Genomic DNA, 14,493 nt, shown 5'->3' on the forward strand with positions numbered 1-14,493 from the left:
CTCGCACCTGGTCGATCTCGCACCTGGTCGATCTCGCACCTGGTCGATCTCGCACCTGGTCGATCTCGCACCTGGTCGATCTCGCACCTGGTCGATCTCGAACCTGGTCGATCTCGAACCTGGTCGATCTCGAACCTGGTCGATCTCGAACCTGGTCAAATTCGTGCGTCGGCAGGTTGGCGACATCCCAGTGCGGCATCCTGTTGACTCACCTTGGCTGGGATATCGGGTCTCGCTTTCAGGGCCTCCATGACGGCGATGCCTGCGGCCACCGAGCACTCGGCGATCAGGTTGTGGCCGCACCCGTGGCCGATTTCCGGCAGCGCGTCGAACTCGCACATGAAGGCCACCGTGGGACCTGCCAAACCACACCGCCTTCCATTAAAGGGCACTCCGTCGAATAACTGAGCTGCCAAAACTAAGCATACAAAATGTTTCGCGGAGCGATGTTTGGGCGTAGAAAGGTAGTATAAATAAAGAAATAAACGGAGTGTATCAAAGCTTTTCTGCAAAGATGAATTTAGGCGGTGCATTTAGCATACTTTAATCTTACAAGCATGTTTTAGGAGAGAGGAAATGAATTTAAAACGTTCGTATAGCCCCATGCAAAAGACAGAGAGAGAGAAAACACCGTTTGATTGACGTTGCGACTCACAGATGGCGTCATATAAGCTGGGACATGCTAGATCTACTTTCGGGATTTCATCTCAAAAACGTTTTCAGGTTTTTGCGTACGGTGCAAGATGGCACTTGTACTGTTTTCGTCCCTACGTGTAATAATAATAAAAACAATCTTTAAAAGAAGCCCTTGAAAGGGGCGGGGCGATTCAACAATTTTTTTACTTTGCGCATATACCACTTAGAGCGGATCCCTTGCGTTAATGACCTATGAAACACGCGTTCGTTTTTCACTTCACGCAATAGAAGTCCCAGAAAAAAATTAAAGAAAAACGACCAGCGTTCACCCCCTCAACTTGCAGCCAGAACAAGCGGCCACGTGATCTGGAGCCGATTATATGCCGCCAATGTTGATCCTAGCCAAGCGATGGGGTTGGCAAAGCGCAGGACATGCGCCGAGTTCCAGACATTGTTATGGCTCGGCTATTGTCGTCGTTGCAGCGATTGGACACGGGCCCCGTACCCGAATGCTTCTCGGGCTAGTAATTATAACGAGCCCAAATCGAGTGCGCACACAATGCCCGGGTCCATTCTATGAACCGCATTCAAATATCGTCATTGGGGAGTATACTGCGATCCCCACGTTACGTCATCAAATTTTGCAAAAGAAAGATTGAATGAAAATGATCGCTTTTGTCCTTGAAATTACACCGCAACAAAGTAGTTTCTTGGCCAGTGGCGTTGCGTGCGAGTATCCTTGAGTCCCACTATGAGCCAGTAAGCTCGTGTAAAGGAAAAAACATTCCAATTGAATATCGTTGCACCGCTCTTTTAATGATTTTTGAACTGGCTTGAAATTTCCGATGAAACGGACCTCACCATACGTAGGAACTTAGAGGAAAAAATATTTTTTCTGGAAATTTATTGTATTTTAAGAGTTATTAGCAAATAAATTTACCAAAAAGCAAAACATCTTTCGTCCGTGACACAGTCGGAAAAATCCAATGACTGGAGGGTTGGCTCGAGCGAAACCGCGAAACGGCTGTCTGCTAGGCCCATGACTGCCGCGCCGAGGATCTGTTCGCATCGTCGGCCTGGTCGCTAAAGCCCCTCGAATCGTGGCAAGTTCAGACTCTGAACGGGACCAGCGCTACTAATGTACCTATATACTTTGGCGTCGACAAGCCCAACGCGCGCCGGCGTAGAACGATGTTCGTTGTCCGCCACGCCCCTTCATAGGATCCAGCGCGGTGGGATCAAAGCAGCGACTCGGGGTAGGGAGTTGCACTGCGATAGGCAGGGAAAAAAAGAAGCAGAAGCTGGGAATAACGAGTGCGATAAGTATTTATTTTTTGTACTAAATGTACCAAACGATTTCCTCGTGTTTGGTACGTACCAAACACGAGGAAATCGTGTTGCCGGCGACCCTGTCACATTGCGGCAAAAACAACAGTCGGGCAACATGCTGCTGCCGCCCGGGGCCCTGTCACACCGCGCTGACGGCGGGGACAACACGGGAAACGCTCCACCATCGCGGACTTAATGGAAATGTGACTCTACAAAGTGCTATGTTCGAAGGGCCGGAAAACACCACGGACGACATCAACCAGTGACTCACTAGAAAACTCGACACAAGCAGTATTGTCCACCCTTCATTTTATCAAGATGTTCTTCATTCGCTGACAAAGCAGATAGCCCTTATTGAGGAATGTGAGATCGCTGATACACGTTCGGAATTTACGCCACCGTATGAAGTGTCTCTGGGGTTCGACCTTCCATGCAACTCCTGTTTCTATACTGTAAAATTGAGTTAGCACCGGCGGTACCCCAAAGCGTCTTTTGTAGCGCGGTGCTGAGCTGAACTGACCGTGCTTAACGACACGATAGGCCTTCATAAAAATCGGGAAATGAATATTTTTCAACGAGTGTCTTTCTGCCTACCGCCTGCTATAGGCGGAATTCACTGGACGCCATATTTGAGGTAACTGCTCACAGCGCATGCTCGGGAGGAGTTTTCCATCAGCTCTCGGGCAATCACAAGAGGAGAAGGAGAAACTCTCTTCTCACCGGGACTTTCCTTTGTATGTCTCAGGCTTCCCCAGACGTCGCTATTCTCCATCTAGAAGATTATAGAAGATTAACTTTCACTCAAAATTCGTACATAAGCAGCTTTCCCCCTCTCTTTCTCTTCCCCGGTGGTTCGAAAGGAGCAGCGAGCTCATCTATGACCGCTAGTGAATACACCCTATAGGGTGTTTTTACTGACATAATATTGTCCAGCATTTTGTTGTTGTGAGCTGTCTGGCGTGTGCCAAACTCGAGCATTCCAAGGATTTTCATGACCCCTCAAGTGCGTAGAGCACAGAAGCTTATGTCTTACCACGCTGACATCATCTCAACCGGTTGGGATGTAATCGTTCAAAGTAGTAAATTTGTTTTAAAAAAGAAACTAAGGACAAAATGGCGGATTGACGTCATCTGCAAACAGATGTCGCCTTCGCCATATATTTATGCGGCTCGCTAAACATTAGATGCAGTGATAATCGTCGTGCTGAATTGATCTGGTTAACTAAAATTTGTGAATTAACCTCTTATTTATTGGTTTTAGGTGTAATATTGTAATTGCAGTATTGAGGGGGCATTTATTAGGCCTGACCAATTTGAATAATTTGCGAAAAGGTACTGCTTTTAAATGTATTAATCCCTTACAAAAAATTAATTGAGTTTCAATTGAAAGTGTAAAGGATTCACTTAATACCACCGCATTCAGTCTAAATTGAAACTCAATAGACTTTTTCTAACGAGTTCCTATTGAACCGTCCCAGGATATTGGCCACCGAGTCTTAACTGAATTTTTAGCAATTGCATATCAATTGAATTTCTGCATTTGTGTTTCAATAGAATTTTTGCTATTGAGTTTCAATACAAATTTTGCAATATAGTTTCAATTGCATTTTTGCAACGCCATTCAATCGAATTTACTGCAACTGTGTTAAAAAAAAACATTGCAAGTTGTTGATAATTTTTTGTATAATTCCTTAAAGCATGCAACATGAAGGAAACAAAGCACATGGAAGAAACGAACGCAAACATCATAACTAAGCACTCACAACACACTAATCGTACTCCCCTTGACTGCTCCACCGCATTATATATCCTACATAAGGGAGGTATTCATTTGGCCGGTGACCACCTCAGCATTTATTAAGGTTCCCAGTTTGCTATTTCCTCCTCGGAAGTCTCATAAATGATAAACAGTGTTTCGACGTCATTGGACTCTATCCCTTAATAGAAAAACATTGGCACAAGCAATAGTCGTTCGGTGCAGTAATCCACAAAAGCGATTCCTGGACGGTATGTTATCGCTTCTCTGCATAACACCACTTAGGGCAAGACGAGACACGGTAGTTGCTCGCTTTAAAATATTTTATTGCATCTTTTCTGTACGAAGTGACTAGTATAATAGGCTCAATAATGTCACCATATAGTCACTGACAGCGTGAAAACTGCTTGGCGTGTCTTTAGAACACATAAAGCGAGCACGCGCTTCATGCATTCCACCGTGTTTTGACAGCGCTCGCGCTTGATGCGCACGAGACGTTAGAGCGTTTTCGAGGGGGAGTCTCAAGCTTGAGAGGAGACATGTGAAGCTCCTCCCTGATGTTCTTACCTTGTCAGTGACCTTAGAGTTATTATAATGCACCCTACGCTCTCAAAGGTTTCAAAAGTCTTGGATTCCATTAAATGAATCTGAACAAATATGTTTATGTTGAGAGTAAGTGTACTCATGGTTATTCGCAGCTGTGCCTTTGCTGGATTCATCAACAGCGAAGGGCGCAAGCTAGCTGATGTCAACTATACTCAATGACAAAAACTCGGTTGAATATCTGACGAGGAGACAAAGAAATGTCTGTCAAGTCATATCAGCGACTAAGCTCAAGGTAATGAATGATAAAACTCATTTATATATTTAATGAGTAAACTTAAAGGGGTGATGCAACAATTTTTCTACTTTCAATAAATACAGTTTACAATTAATCCTGGACATTTACGGCCTATGAAACACACGTTGGTTTTCTTCATGGCAGCCGCAAAACAAATTCGAGAAAAACGACTACCGTCCATTCCCTCAACTCGTAGTCAGAAAAAACGACAACGTCATCTGGAGGCGATTATATGCCGCCAATAATTCTCACATAGCCGCACGTTTAGGTTGGCAGAGCACAGGGCGCGCGCTGAGTTCCACGCATTGTTAAAGGGGGCATGAAACGAATTTTGGGCTGGGATAAATGATTTTAAATTGGGACTTCACTATTCGCATATCGTTTAGTTGGCCAAAACAAAAAGAGGGTAGAAAGTCAAAAGCCAGCTTTTTGTTACGAACATTTGAAAATATAGCGGACTATTTTTGTACCTTCTTGCCTTCGAAAGCTCTCAGTCTTTTCACTATGACACATCCGCGGTTCTCAAAGCGCGTCAGCGGTGCCAACGTGACGTCAGCAAACCCCTGCTCACGCATTGGACACGAGAACTGCGTCACTCGGACGTATGCGCTCGTCAACAATCAATCCGTCGACGAATATTTGGATTCGCGTTAGTGGCCAATGAGTGCCCTGACGGAACTTATTGTCACTGGGGAATGACAAGTTTTATGGTGTGCATAAAAAGCACGGTGGAAGCTAGGAGTCATCGCACCGGTGCCGAAGGAATGTCACAACCACGTGATTTCACAATTCGCATTTGAGTTGAGGATTAAAGCTAAGGAGGAAGAAGTAGGAAAATCGTTTCATGACCCTTTTAAGGTTGGGCTATTCCCGTCATTGCAGCGATTGGCCACGGGCCACTACCCGAATGCATGTCGAGGCATTGATTGTCACGAGCCAAAATTGAGTGCCTACGCAGTCTTCGTGTCCACTGTATGAGCAGCACTTAAATAAAAAATTGGGGTTGTGTGTGTGTTTATACAGCCTAGAACTTGGTCTGCCTCACAGGGGCGAGGAGTCTCCCAGCTGTAGATGAGCAATTTAGCCAGTGCGGTACAGCCGCTAGCTTGGGGTCTTTAACGTGCATCACGCAGTAGTGATACACGACCGCACGCCGGTACGATGCTCATCCAGATCGAAACGGGCAGGGGTGGGGCTCGAACCCAGGATCCCTGGGTTCTGCAGCGCGAGCTTTCGCTCCAAGCACTTAAATACCGTCATAGCGGGATCGCAAAGGTTGATGACGCACTCCTGGGGATCGCATTGTTGGCATTGTCCCCACAGCTCCGTCATTAAAATTTGCGAAGGAGAGAGTCAAAAGAAAAGGTCCGCTTCTATCCTTAGAATTCCGCAGCTACGAAGACGCTTCTTGGTCAGTGGCGTTGTGTTCGAGTATTCTTGGGTCCTACTATACACCGTTTCATTTTATGCTGTACCGCAGCGAAGGCTAGAAGCGCGAGCTCATAGCGTTGACAGCTGCCCTTAATGCACGAGAGCTTGTGCCGTCGAGATGCGCCCTAGAGCAAGGAGCTCGCGATCGTAGCGTTTCCTGCGGTACATCATAAGGTGAAATAGAGTATAGTGCCAATAAGTTAGTGTAAAACGAGAAGCGTTCCTATACATATCGTTGCACAGCCCCTTTAAAATAATCAATATTGAGCTCTTAATAATGAAACTCATTTGCAATTGTAATAAGTAAGTTCAAAATAATCCATATTAAGTTCTTGATGATGAAACTTGTTTCCATATATAATGAGTAAATTCGAATGAATAGATACTGAGTTCATAATAAGCGAACTCGATTGCATTCTTAATAAGTATATTCAAATTAATGGATATTGAGTTCTAAGTAAGCAAACTCAAGTCTATTCTTAAAGGGATACTGAAGCGAAACTTGAAATACACCTATTATGGTCAGAAATAGGTTCAATATGATCAATGATATTCATAAATCATAATCGCGCGTTTGTATTTTGAACGGATGGCTATATTTTTCACCCTAATGGGCCCGATTGGGCGCGCGCTCAAAAATCGGCCATCGGAGAGCGCGATGCGTCTTGGGATATTGGGCGCATTCGTGACGTCACTTGTGCCAGACGGGAAAGGCTACGGTGGCTACGGCGTGAATGTTGTGGTTACGAGCGTTGCCACTTGGTGGCGCGTCGACGATTTACGACCTGTGACAACGTGGCCGTTTGAGATGTGCAAGGGCTGCACGCACGCTGCACCACGGCAAGTCGGCAACCACGGCAGCACTGACAAAACCAGCCCTGAGGCCGGATTCTCAAGGCGAACTCACGACGAAAAATGTGCGTACGACAAATTTGAGAGAAAACCCGTACTCTCGAAACGAAATTGTCGTAACCTTTGCGCAGGTTACGACAGAATCCTACGACAGCTCCGAAGCTGTCTTACGCACTTTTTACGATCAAATCAACAAGGCCGACAGCGTCGCTCAGTTACTTGGTATCGGCCACCAACGGACATTTATTTTTCTACGTGCTCTTCTCGTGCGTCCCGACTTCAACCAGCAAGAAAAAAGGAAGGAGTACTTAAAACAGACCACGACGATCAAGAACGCAGGATCCACAAACACACGAGAAGAGGACTGCCACGATTCTGCCGACCGAGCGAGCTCGGCAGAATATAGTAGGCCTAGCAGCAACATCGACTCGGCGCACCGTTGCTCCGGCGGTCCTTGGCCAAGACCATCTGTCCATGGCCGGCTGGCCTGCTGAATGGAATATGCCCGCGCGACCCTTGTGGACCCTTACCGGATGAGTAGTTTGATCCCTGAACTAAATTTCAGAGGTCAATATTTTCCCCTTGTCATCTCGATCTCCTTGTTCGTCGCCGTTAACGGCAGCCATGGCGCCCCGCACGGTTTTCACATGGCTCCGACTTTTTCTCGGACTCCTACTTTTCCTACGCCTGCGTTCCGAGCTCCAGGCCAAGGTCTCAGCCCATGAATGCGCCGGGCACCCGTGGATCCCGGGATATGGACTTCGCAGCTTGACTTCAGCCCGTATCGTTGTGAGTTCCGCCTCGGCGGCGACCAAGCCTAAAGGTCCGCTCCCGCCCGCTCGACCCCACGTCGTCTGGCTGCTACTGGTTGCCGGAGATGTCTCCACAAACCCCGGCCCACGGCACTCGTGTCCCCGTTGCGCCCGAGATGTCCACAACAACACTGCTGCCCTACAGTGTGACAAGTGTGACCGTTGGGTCCATCGAAAGTGCGAGCTCCTTTCTCTGCCGGCTTACCGTCGCCTTTCCGCGTCTCCTGAGAAGTGGTATTGTGGTGCATGTCAGCTGCCCCCCATCGACGACGAGCTATTCCTGTCAGCGGCTCCGCAGTCTCCCGGGACCCCGCCATGTACACGGTCACCCAGAACCACGACCGAGAACTTACGGGAACCTCCGACTAACCCCGGCTCCTCACGAAGGAAGAACCCTGCGATTTGGTTCTCGAACGCCCGTTTGATTCGGAACAAGTTACCGGAGCTCCAGACCACCATGGCGTCAATGCCCAGCACCATCTTCACGCTCTGTGAGACATGGCTGGATCCGTCAATTTTTGACAGCCACATCATCCCCCTGGACCTATACGCTGTGTTTCGCAGGGATCGTTTTTCGTCCCGTGGTGGGGGCGTCATGCTTGCCATACCAAGCTCGTTCCCGTGCCACCGGCTCTGTGATCTCGAATTGGACGAGCTTGAAGCTCTATTTGTGGAAATTACTTTCAACAAGAAGAAACACCTTGTGGCTTGCGTTTACTGCCCCCCTGCAGTGCGATCAGAGTCTTACGAACAGCTCCGTCGCTCTGTAGAGCGTATGGTCTCTGTGGTCGGCAAGTACCACAACATTCTTATCCTTGGCGATTTCAATGCCCACATTGATTGGCACGACCCCCTGTCCCCTACGCCCCAAGACTTGGCATCGGACTCTCTCCTCGACATCATGGATACTAACGGGTTCACCCAACTCTGTACCGAGCCGACATACACTTCCCCCGCTGGTAGCCCATCTTACCTTGACCTCTGCTTCGTTTCCAACCCCACCCTTATCCGTGAATGTGTCGTGACGCTTGGCCTTAGTTCCTCTGACCATCGAGCCATCCTTCTAGACATGTTTGCATCATTCCCAACACGTGGTCCACACAGCAGGCTGGATCGATCTTACGCCAAACTTGACATGCAGCACCTCCAACGACTTGTGTCTCTCACCCCTTGGGAGATTGTGCTTTGTGAACCCACCATCAATGATATGTATGACCTCTACACTTCCCTAACGTGTGCCCTCACCTCCGGCACTGTCCCTGAGAAACGCTCCCGCCGCCGACACCACGCTCCTTGGATTACACGTGAGCTCATAACCCTGTCCCGACTGAAAGACAAGCTATTCCGCCGAGCGAAAAGAACCTGCCACGCCGACGACCTTCTGACTGCCAAACAACTCCAGCGCAGTCTCAAGAAACAGATTCGCGTGGCTCACCGGTTGTTTGTTGAGGACATTGCCGCAAGAGCAATTAGAGAACCAAAACTGTTCTGGGCCTACATAAACTCTCAACGCAAGCAATCGCAGTGCCCACGTTTTCTCATTGATGACACCATGGTTTCCTCACCGTCCTGCATCTCGGAAGCCTTCAACTGCCATTTTTCGTCGGTCTGGTCGACATACACAGTGTCGCCTGAGCCTATCCTGAGCCCCACTACCGCCATTCCCTCGGCTCCCAGCCTCTCCACTGTAACCATGAGTACTGAGGACGTCCTTGAGGCTGTCTCCCTCATACATCCCTCCCAAGGCCCTGGCCCCGATGGCATCCACCCACTGATTCTCAAGTGCACACTACAGAGTATGGCTCCTCTTCTGTGCCGTATGTTTCAGCGCATTATTGACACGGGCACGGCCCCTGATGCCTAGAAGCTTGCCCACGTCACACCCGTTTACAAAGGCCATGGCGCCCAAGCGAGTCTACTGTCTTCCTACCGTCCTATTGCGTCTACATCCATTGTCTGTCGCACTTTTGAGCGTATCCTTAATAAGAAGATCCGTTCCCATCTCGACGACAACAACCTTTTGTCACCTGCTCAACACGGCTTTCGCCAAAACCGCAGCTGTGAAACTGCACTGGGTGTCTTAGTACACACACTGAGTGCCCACCTGGATAACCGCACACCTTGTGAGCTTGTACAGCTCGACCTTTCTCGAGCCTTCGATCGTCTTCCACACCCCTCTGTCCTGGCCAGCGTTAACGCCAAGGGTATATCAGGCACTGTGCTCGCCTGGTTAGCATCTTTCCTGGATAACAGAATGCAGCGTGTTGTCTACCGTGGCGCCAAATCTGCTTCCAGTGTTGTCCGTGCTGGTGTACCCCAGGGGAGTGTGCTTGGGCCCACACTCTTCACCATGTTCATAGACAGCATCACTGATTCTTTACACTGCATCCCCATACTCTACGCAGATGACATCTCACTCTTGCAGCCAATCCGCAATCCTTCCGACTATGCATCCCTCCAGTCTGATCTCGACCAGTGCTACCAGTGGACGCAGCAGCACCAGCTGCCCATCAACACTCAAAAATCAACGACTATGACTGTAACTGGATTGTGTCGCCCTCGACAACCACCTCCACGGCTCACTGTTGGCCAAGTGGAGATCCGCAGGGTCTCCTCAAGTGTCATCCTGGGTGTAGAGTTTGATGAGCGCCTGTCATTCTCTCCTCACGTCCAACGCACTCTCGCCAAGTCTCGCCGTATGCTGGGCTTCATTACCCGCACCACGCTCAACATGCCTCCAAATGCATTCCGTAACCTCTACACAGCCCTCGTTCTCCCCATACTCGAGTACTGTTCGGTAATCTGGTTCCCCCATTCGGTACGCCTACAGTCGTGCCTCGCCAGTGTCCAGCGACGTGCAGCATACACATTTTATAGCCGCAGCACTCCTAGAGCCCGCCGCCTGCCCTATCGTCAGATTAGGACTGCTGTTCTTCTTCACCATGCGTCCTGGCAACCGCTTGCCTCCCGGATGCATGGCGCTTCCGTGCGCCTCCTTTGCAGACTTCTCAGCCCTGGCCACCAGCTGCTTATTGATGCGCCCCGCCTTTGTCACCGCACTGGCCGCCTGCAGCCGCTGCATACGCGGACTGAGCGTCACAAGTCTTCATGGCTACCACGTGCTGCTGCTTTGTGGCAACAGTTACCGCCGGACCTCACACGACTTTTCCCCCCTGAAGACGACAATATCTTGTCCCTGGTGAAGGCTGCCCAGCGCCTGCACTAGCCTTCAACTTGAACTCTATAACCTTGCGCATGTGTGCGCAGTTCCTGGGTCCCCAGGTTGGGTTGCAAGCCTCCCCGGCATGGGCAGCTATGCCTTTTTGCACCCCTGCATGCCTGGGATACCCTATCCAATCAATGCGAATAAAGTATTATTATTATTATTATTATTTTCCGAGACAGCGGTGACGAACGCTGTCGTTGAAAAGGGACTCTCATTGATTCTATCTCCTTGTTTTGTGTGATATAGAGCTCAAATAAACGCCATACGGATTACCTTCGCAACTCTGTATGTACACTCTGTTAGTAGTATGCCATTTTTATTCTGACTCGACGCTACGTCACTGTCGAGCTATAGCAGTTCGTGGGAGCTACGCGATGTCGGTCTAACCTTTCTTTGCCGAGTGTCATGTCAGTATCGAGTTGCAATCGTAAAAGATCGGTCCAGAAGCACTTACCGAAACGCGGTCTAACAAAGCGAATCCAGCACTTCGATCAAACGCGCGTGTCCGCTCCGAGTGTGAACAGGTATTTGCGTGGCTCTTGCTGACACCCTCGTTGTTCAAACATATCCTTTTTAACGTCGGCTCGCAGCTCGCGACTCGCAGCAACTAATACCGGCCGAGCCAGAAGCATGCTCGGGTCGTGTCGGGCAAAGAGCCGCTACGAGAACGAGCTCACTGTGGCCAACTACGCTTTGGCTTTCTCCGCCAAGGCTTTGCAAACGCGTTCAGGCCTAGGCGAATTCTGCCGGCACGCCGTATTGCCGCAGAACGGCGCTGCTATTATGCCACAAGTGATGTCACGAGAACTTCCCCCCATCCACCAGATGAGAATCTGAAATCGTTTAATTATGTTTAAAATTAGTTCTCCTGTGTTTTACAGCGCAATATTTATATTTCCGAGGTGGTGCCTGTCCCTAGCCCATATTTATGCAACAAGATCGGCGCTAAACTTTCGTTTCACTACCCCTTTAATGAGTAAATTCAAAATAATATATTTTGAATTCATAATGAGTAAACTCAATTGCATTAATAATGAGTGAATTCGAAAGACTACCAATTGCATTTCTAATGAGCAAACCAAATTTCATTCTTAATGAGCATATTCAAAAAAAGTTCTTAATGACCAAACTCAACTGCATTCCTAATAAGTAAATTCAATAGAATCGATATTAAGTTTCTAATGATCAAATTCAATTGCATTCCTAATGAGTAATGTCAATAGAATCGATATTGAGTTTTATCAGTCTCAATTGCATTCCTAATGAGTAAATTCAATAGAATCGATATTGAGTTTCTAATGATCAAACTCATTAGACCTTGAGTTTATACTGAGTTTTATTGACTCTATAGGAACACAATAGAAAGTCAATTGAAACTCATTAATAATTTTTGTAAGAAATTGATCAATTTTTTTTTTTTTTTTTTTTTTTGGCGTTCGATTTGAATGTTGCGCGAAAAAAAGCGATGGAAGTCCGACCCCGAGTTCTGGCCCGGCTCACAATGACGCTTAGAAGAGTGACATATCCGTTTCAATCGCATCGTCTTTTTTGTCGCCTGCGCACCCACTAAGGACACATTGCCAAGATATTAACGACATAATTGAAACACGACGTCACTTTGAAAAAAATCGAACAATGTCTTTAAAAAAGCACTACCTCTTTCGAAATGTTTGAAATTGGTATGGCCTCTTAGTAACTGCCGTCAATATTGCAATTTCAACATAACATCTAAAACCATCAAAGGAAAAGTTAATTAAGAGAGTTTAGTTAATTAGCCAACTTGCCGTGAAAATAGGACGCTCGTTTCGTGTCCACCGAGTCTGATAATTGCATGGTGAAGACAGTACTCCTCTAACTCCCACCCCCAAGCTTGGCGCAGTATGGCCATAGTAGCTTTGCGCCATAAAGCCCGTAATCAACAACAACAACAACTCCCACCCCTATTAAAAAAAAAAGATTGTTTGGGATAAATATTACTTATATAAAACCCTGCCTAAACATAATACGAATGTTGGCAATACTGCATTTGCTGTTCAGAAGGCTAATATAGGGTTTTCAGTACCTCGTATACTAGGGGATGAAAGTCCTGCGCGTTTGCAATGGCGTTGCGTGTTCCGCACTGCGCGTGCGCAGAACCCACGACTGCGATCTTGGATTGGCGGATAGCGACGACGCGCATGCGCAGGATGGAACACGCAACGCTAACGAAAATGCAAAGCGCTTGCGTTCGTTATACGCAATACTAAGACTCTCTAATAGAGTATCAGATTCGTTGGGGTCATTGACCCCTGTATGCATTATTGAGGTAGAGCTGATATGTTCGACCTGTTTCGTTTATTACAAACCAAGGCCCGGACGCGTAAATGAGCCGGGTGTGTCATAAACGCTGCCGCACTTGAAATACCCGATAGCCTCTTCGGGTTGTTGCTAGCGAATTAGTTGGGAAAGTAAATAGACGGACATAGCCGCCTGTCGCTGCCTCCAACCTCATGGGGCTTCAATCTGGACACTAGGCGAAAAGTACGCGAGGACTTGGACGGCGGTGCGCTTGACCTTGACACCGACGAATCACAGCCACCGGATTCCTAGCAGACTTTTTCGCCGAATGTCTGCAGGTTTGCTCGATCCCATCCATACCTTCAGCGCCCCGGGTGTTGTCGAACTCGGCGCGGAAGGCAGTGTCCAGCAGCCAGTGTCGCTGCACCCGGAATCCCTGGTTCTCGAGGAACTCCGTGAGGCGCTCGTGGGCCTTGAACTCCTTCAGGGCCAGCTCGGGGTTCCGCCAGAGGTAGTCGCTTAGGGCGTGCAGTTCAACCCGCCTGCTGTCCACGGCCTTCTCGACGAGCGCTTCGAACGAATCCATCGCAGCACCGCTTGACATATTCTGACGCTGCGGCCGTACTGCCTCGCGGAGTCGATGTGACAGACGGCCTCGGCAAGTGCTGATGCCCCCGCGGCTTTCGTCACGCTTTAGCGCCGCCAACCGCCGCCACGCTTCGGCGCAAGGCCGATTATCTCGCGTTCCGAGATCCAGCTCACGCTTATCACACTGCGGACGTAGATTCTTTATTCTAGTTTTTCTTTTTTCGCGCTCGTCCGACGTTTTCTTCCGTCATTTCTTGGGGGGATTTGAGTCGCACAGTGTTGTTTTCAGGGTTCTTATTTCTTGACAGTTCCTGGCTAGTGGGGTTTAGGATGATGACTGGTACATGTGGGCCGTAAACAGGAGACCACTGGAATACAGATTTAATTGGATCGGGCCCCGGCGTTCGTCTGCTCGCGCTCCAACCTGGCCCCCCGCGCTCGGTGCACAAGCTACTCGGGTGGCCACGAGCTGATAAGCGCCAGTCTGTCAGTCGGTATAAAACACCTCCGACTAGTTGTGGTGCCCATAGAGTTGCACAGGTCCTTGAATTCTGCTAGGCCGGTGGATACCTGGAGCCGGACCGGTGTCAGCCGTCGAAGACGCTAATACTAGTTCCCAAGGCAAAGTCGTTGGCTTGTCGCCAGCTCTCGGATATGGACTGTTTGGTTGAGCCTGACTGTCGGAGCTGAGTGATGGTGCCTGCGTTAGAGCAGATCTGTCCACCTCAATGTCCCGGGCAATAGG

At 48.6% G+C, this 14,493-nt stretch overlaps 1 protein-coding gene across 1 annotated transcript in view; it reads right to left on the reverse strand.

Moving 5' to 3' along the window:
- The window catches only part of LOC120849015 (peptidase M20 domain-containing protein 2-like), a 39,580-nt gene extending 25,736 nt beyond the window's left edge, over positions 1-13,844 (reverse strand). The window contains exons 1-2 of the mRNA XM_040221103.3: positions 13,521-13,844; positions 213-358 (exon numbers count right to left, since the gene is read on the reverse strand). Coding sequence (XP_040077037.1) covers positions 213-358; positions 13,521-13,764 — 390 coding nt within the window. The 5' untranslated portion in view covers positions 13,765-13,844. The remainder of the gene's footprint in view (positions 1-212; positions 359-13,520) is intronic.
- Between the last annotated feature and the right edge of the window lie 649 nt (positions 13,845-14,493).

Source organism: Ixodes scapularis, unplaced genomic scaffold (genome assembly GCF_016920785.2).
Source record: "Ixodes scapularis isolate PalLabHiFi unplaced genomic scaffold, ASM1692078v2 PGA_scaffold47__10_contigs__length_4178495, whole genome shotgun sequence".
Classification (NCBI taxonomy): Eukaryota; Metazoa; Arthropoda; class Arachnida; order Ixodida; family Ixodidae; genus Ixodes; species Ixodes scapularis.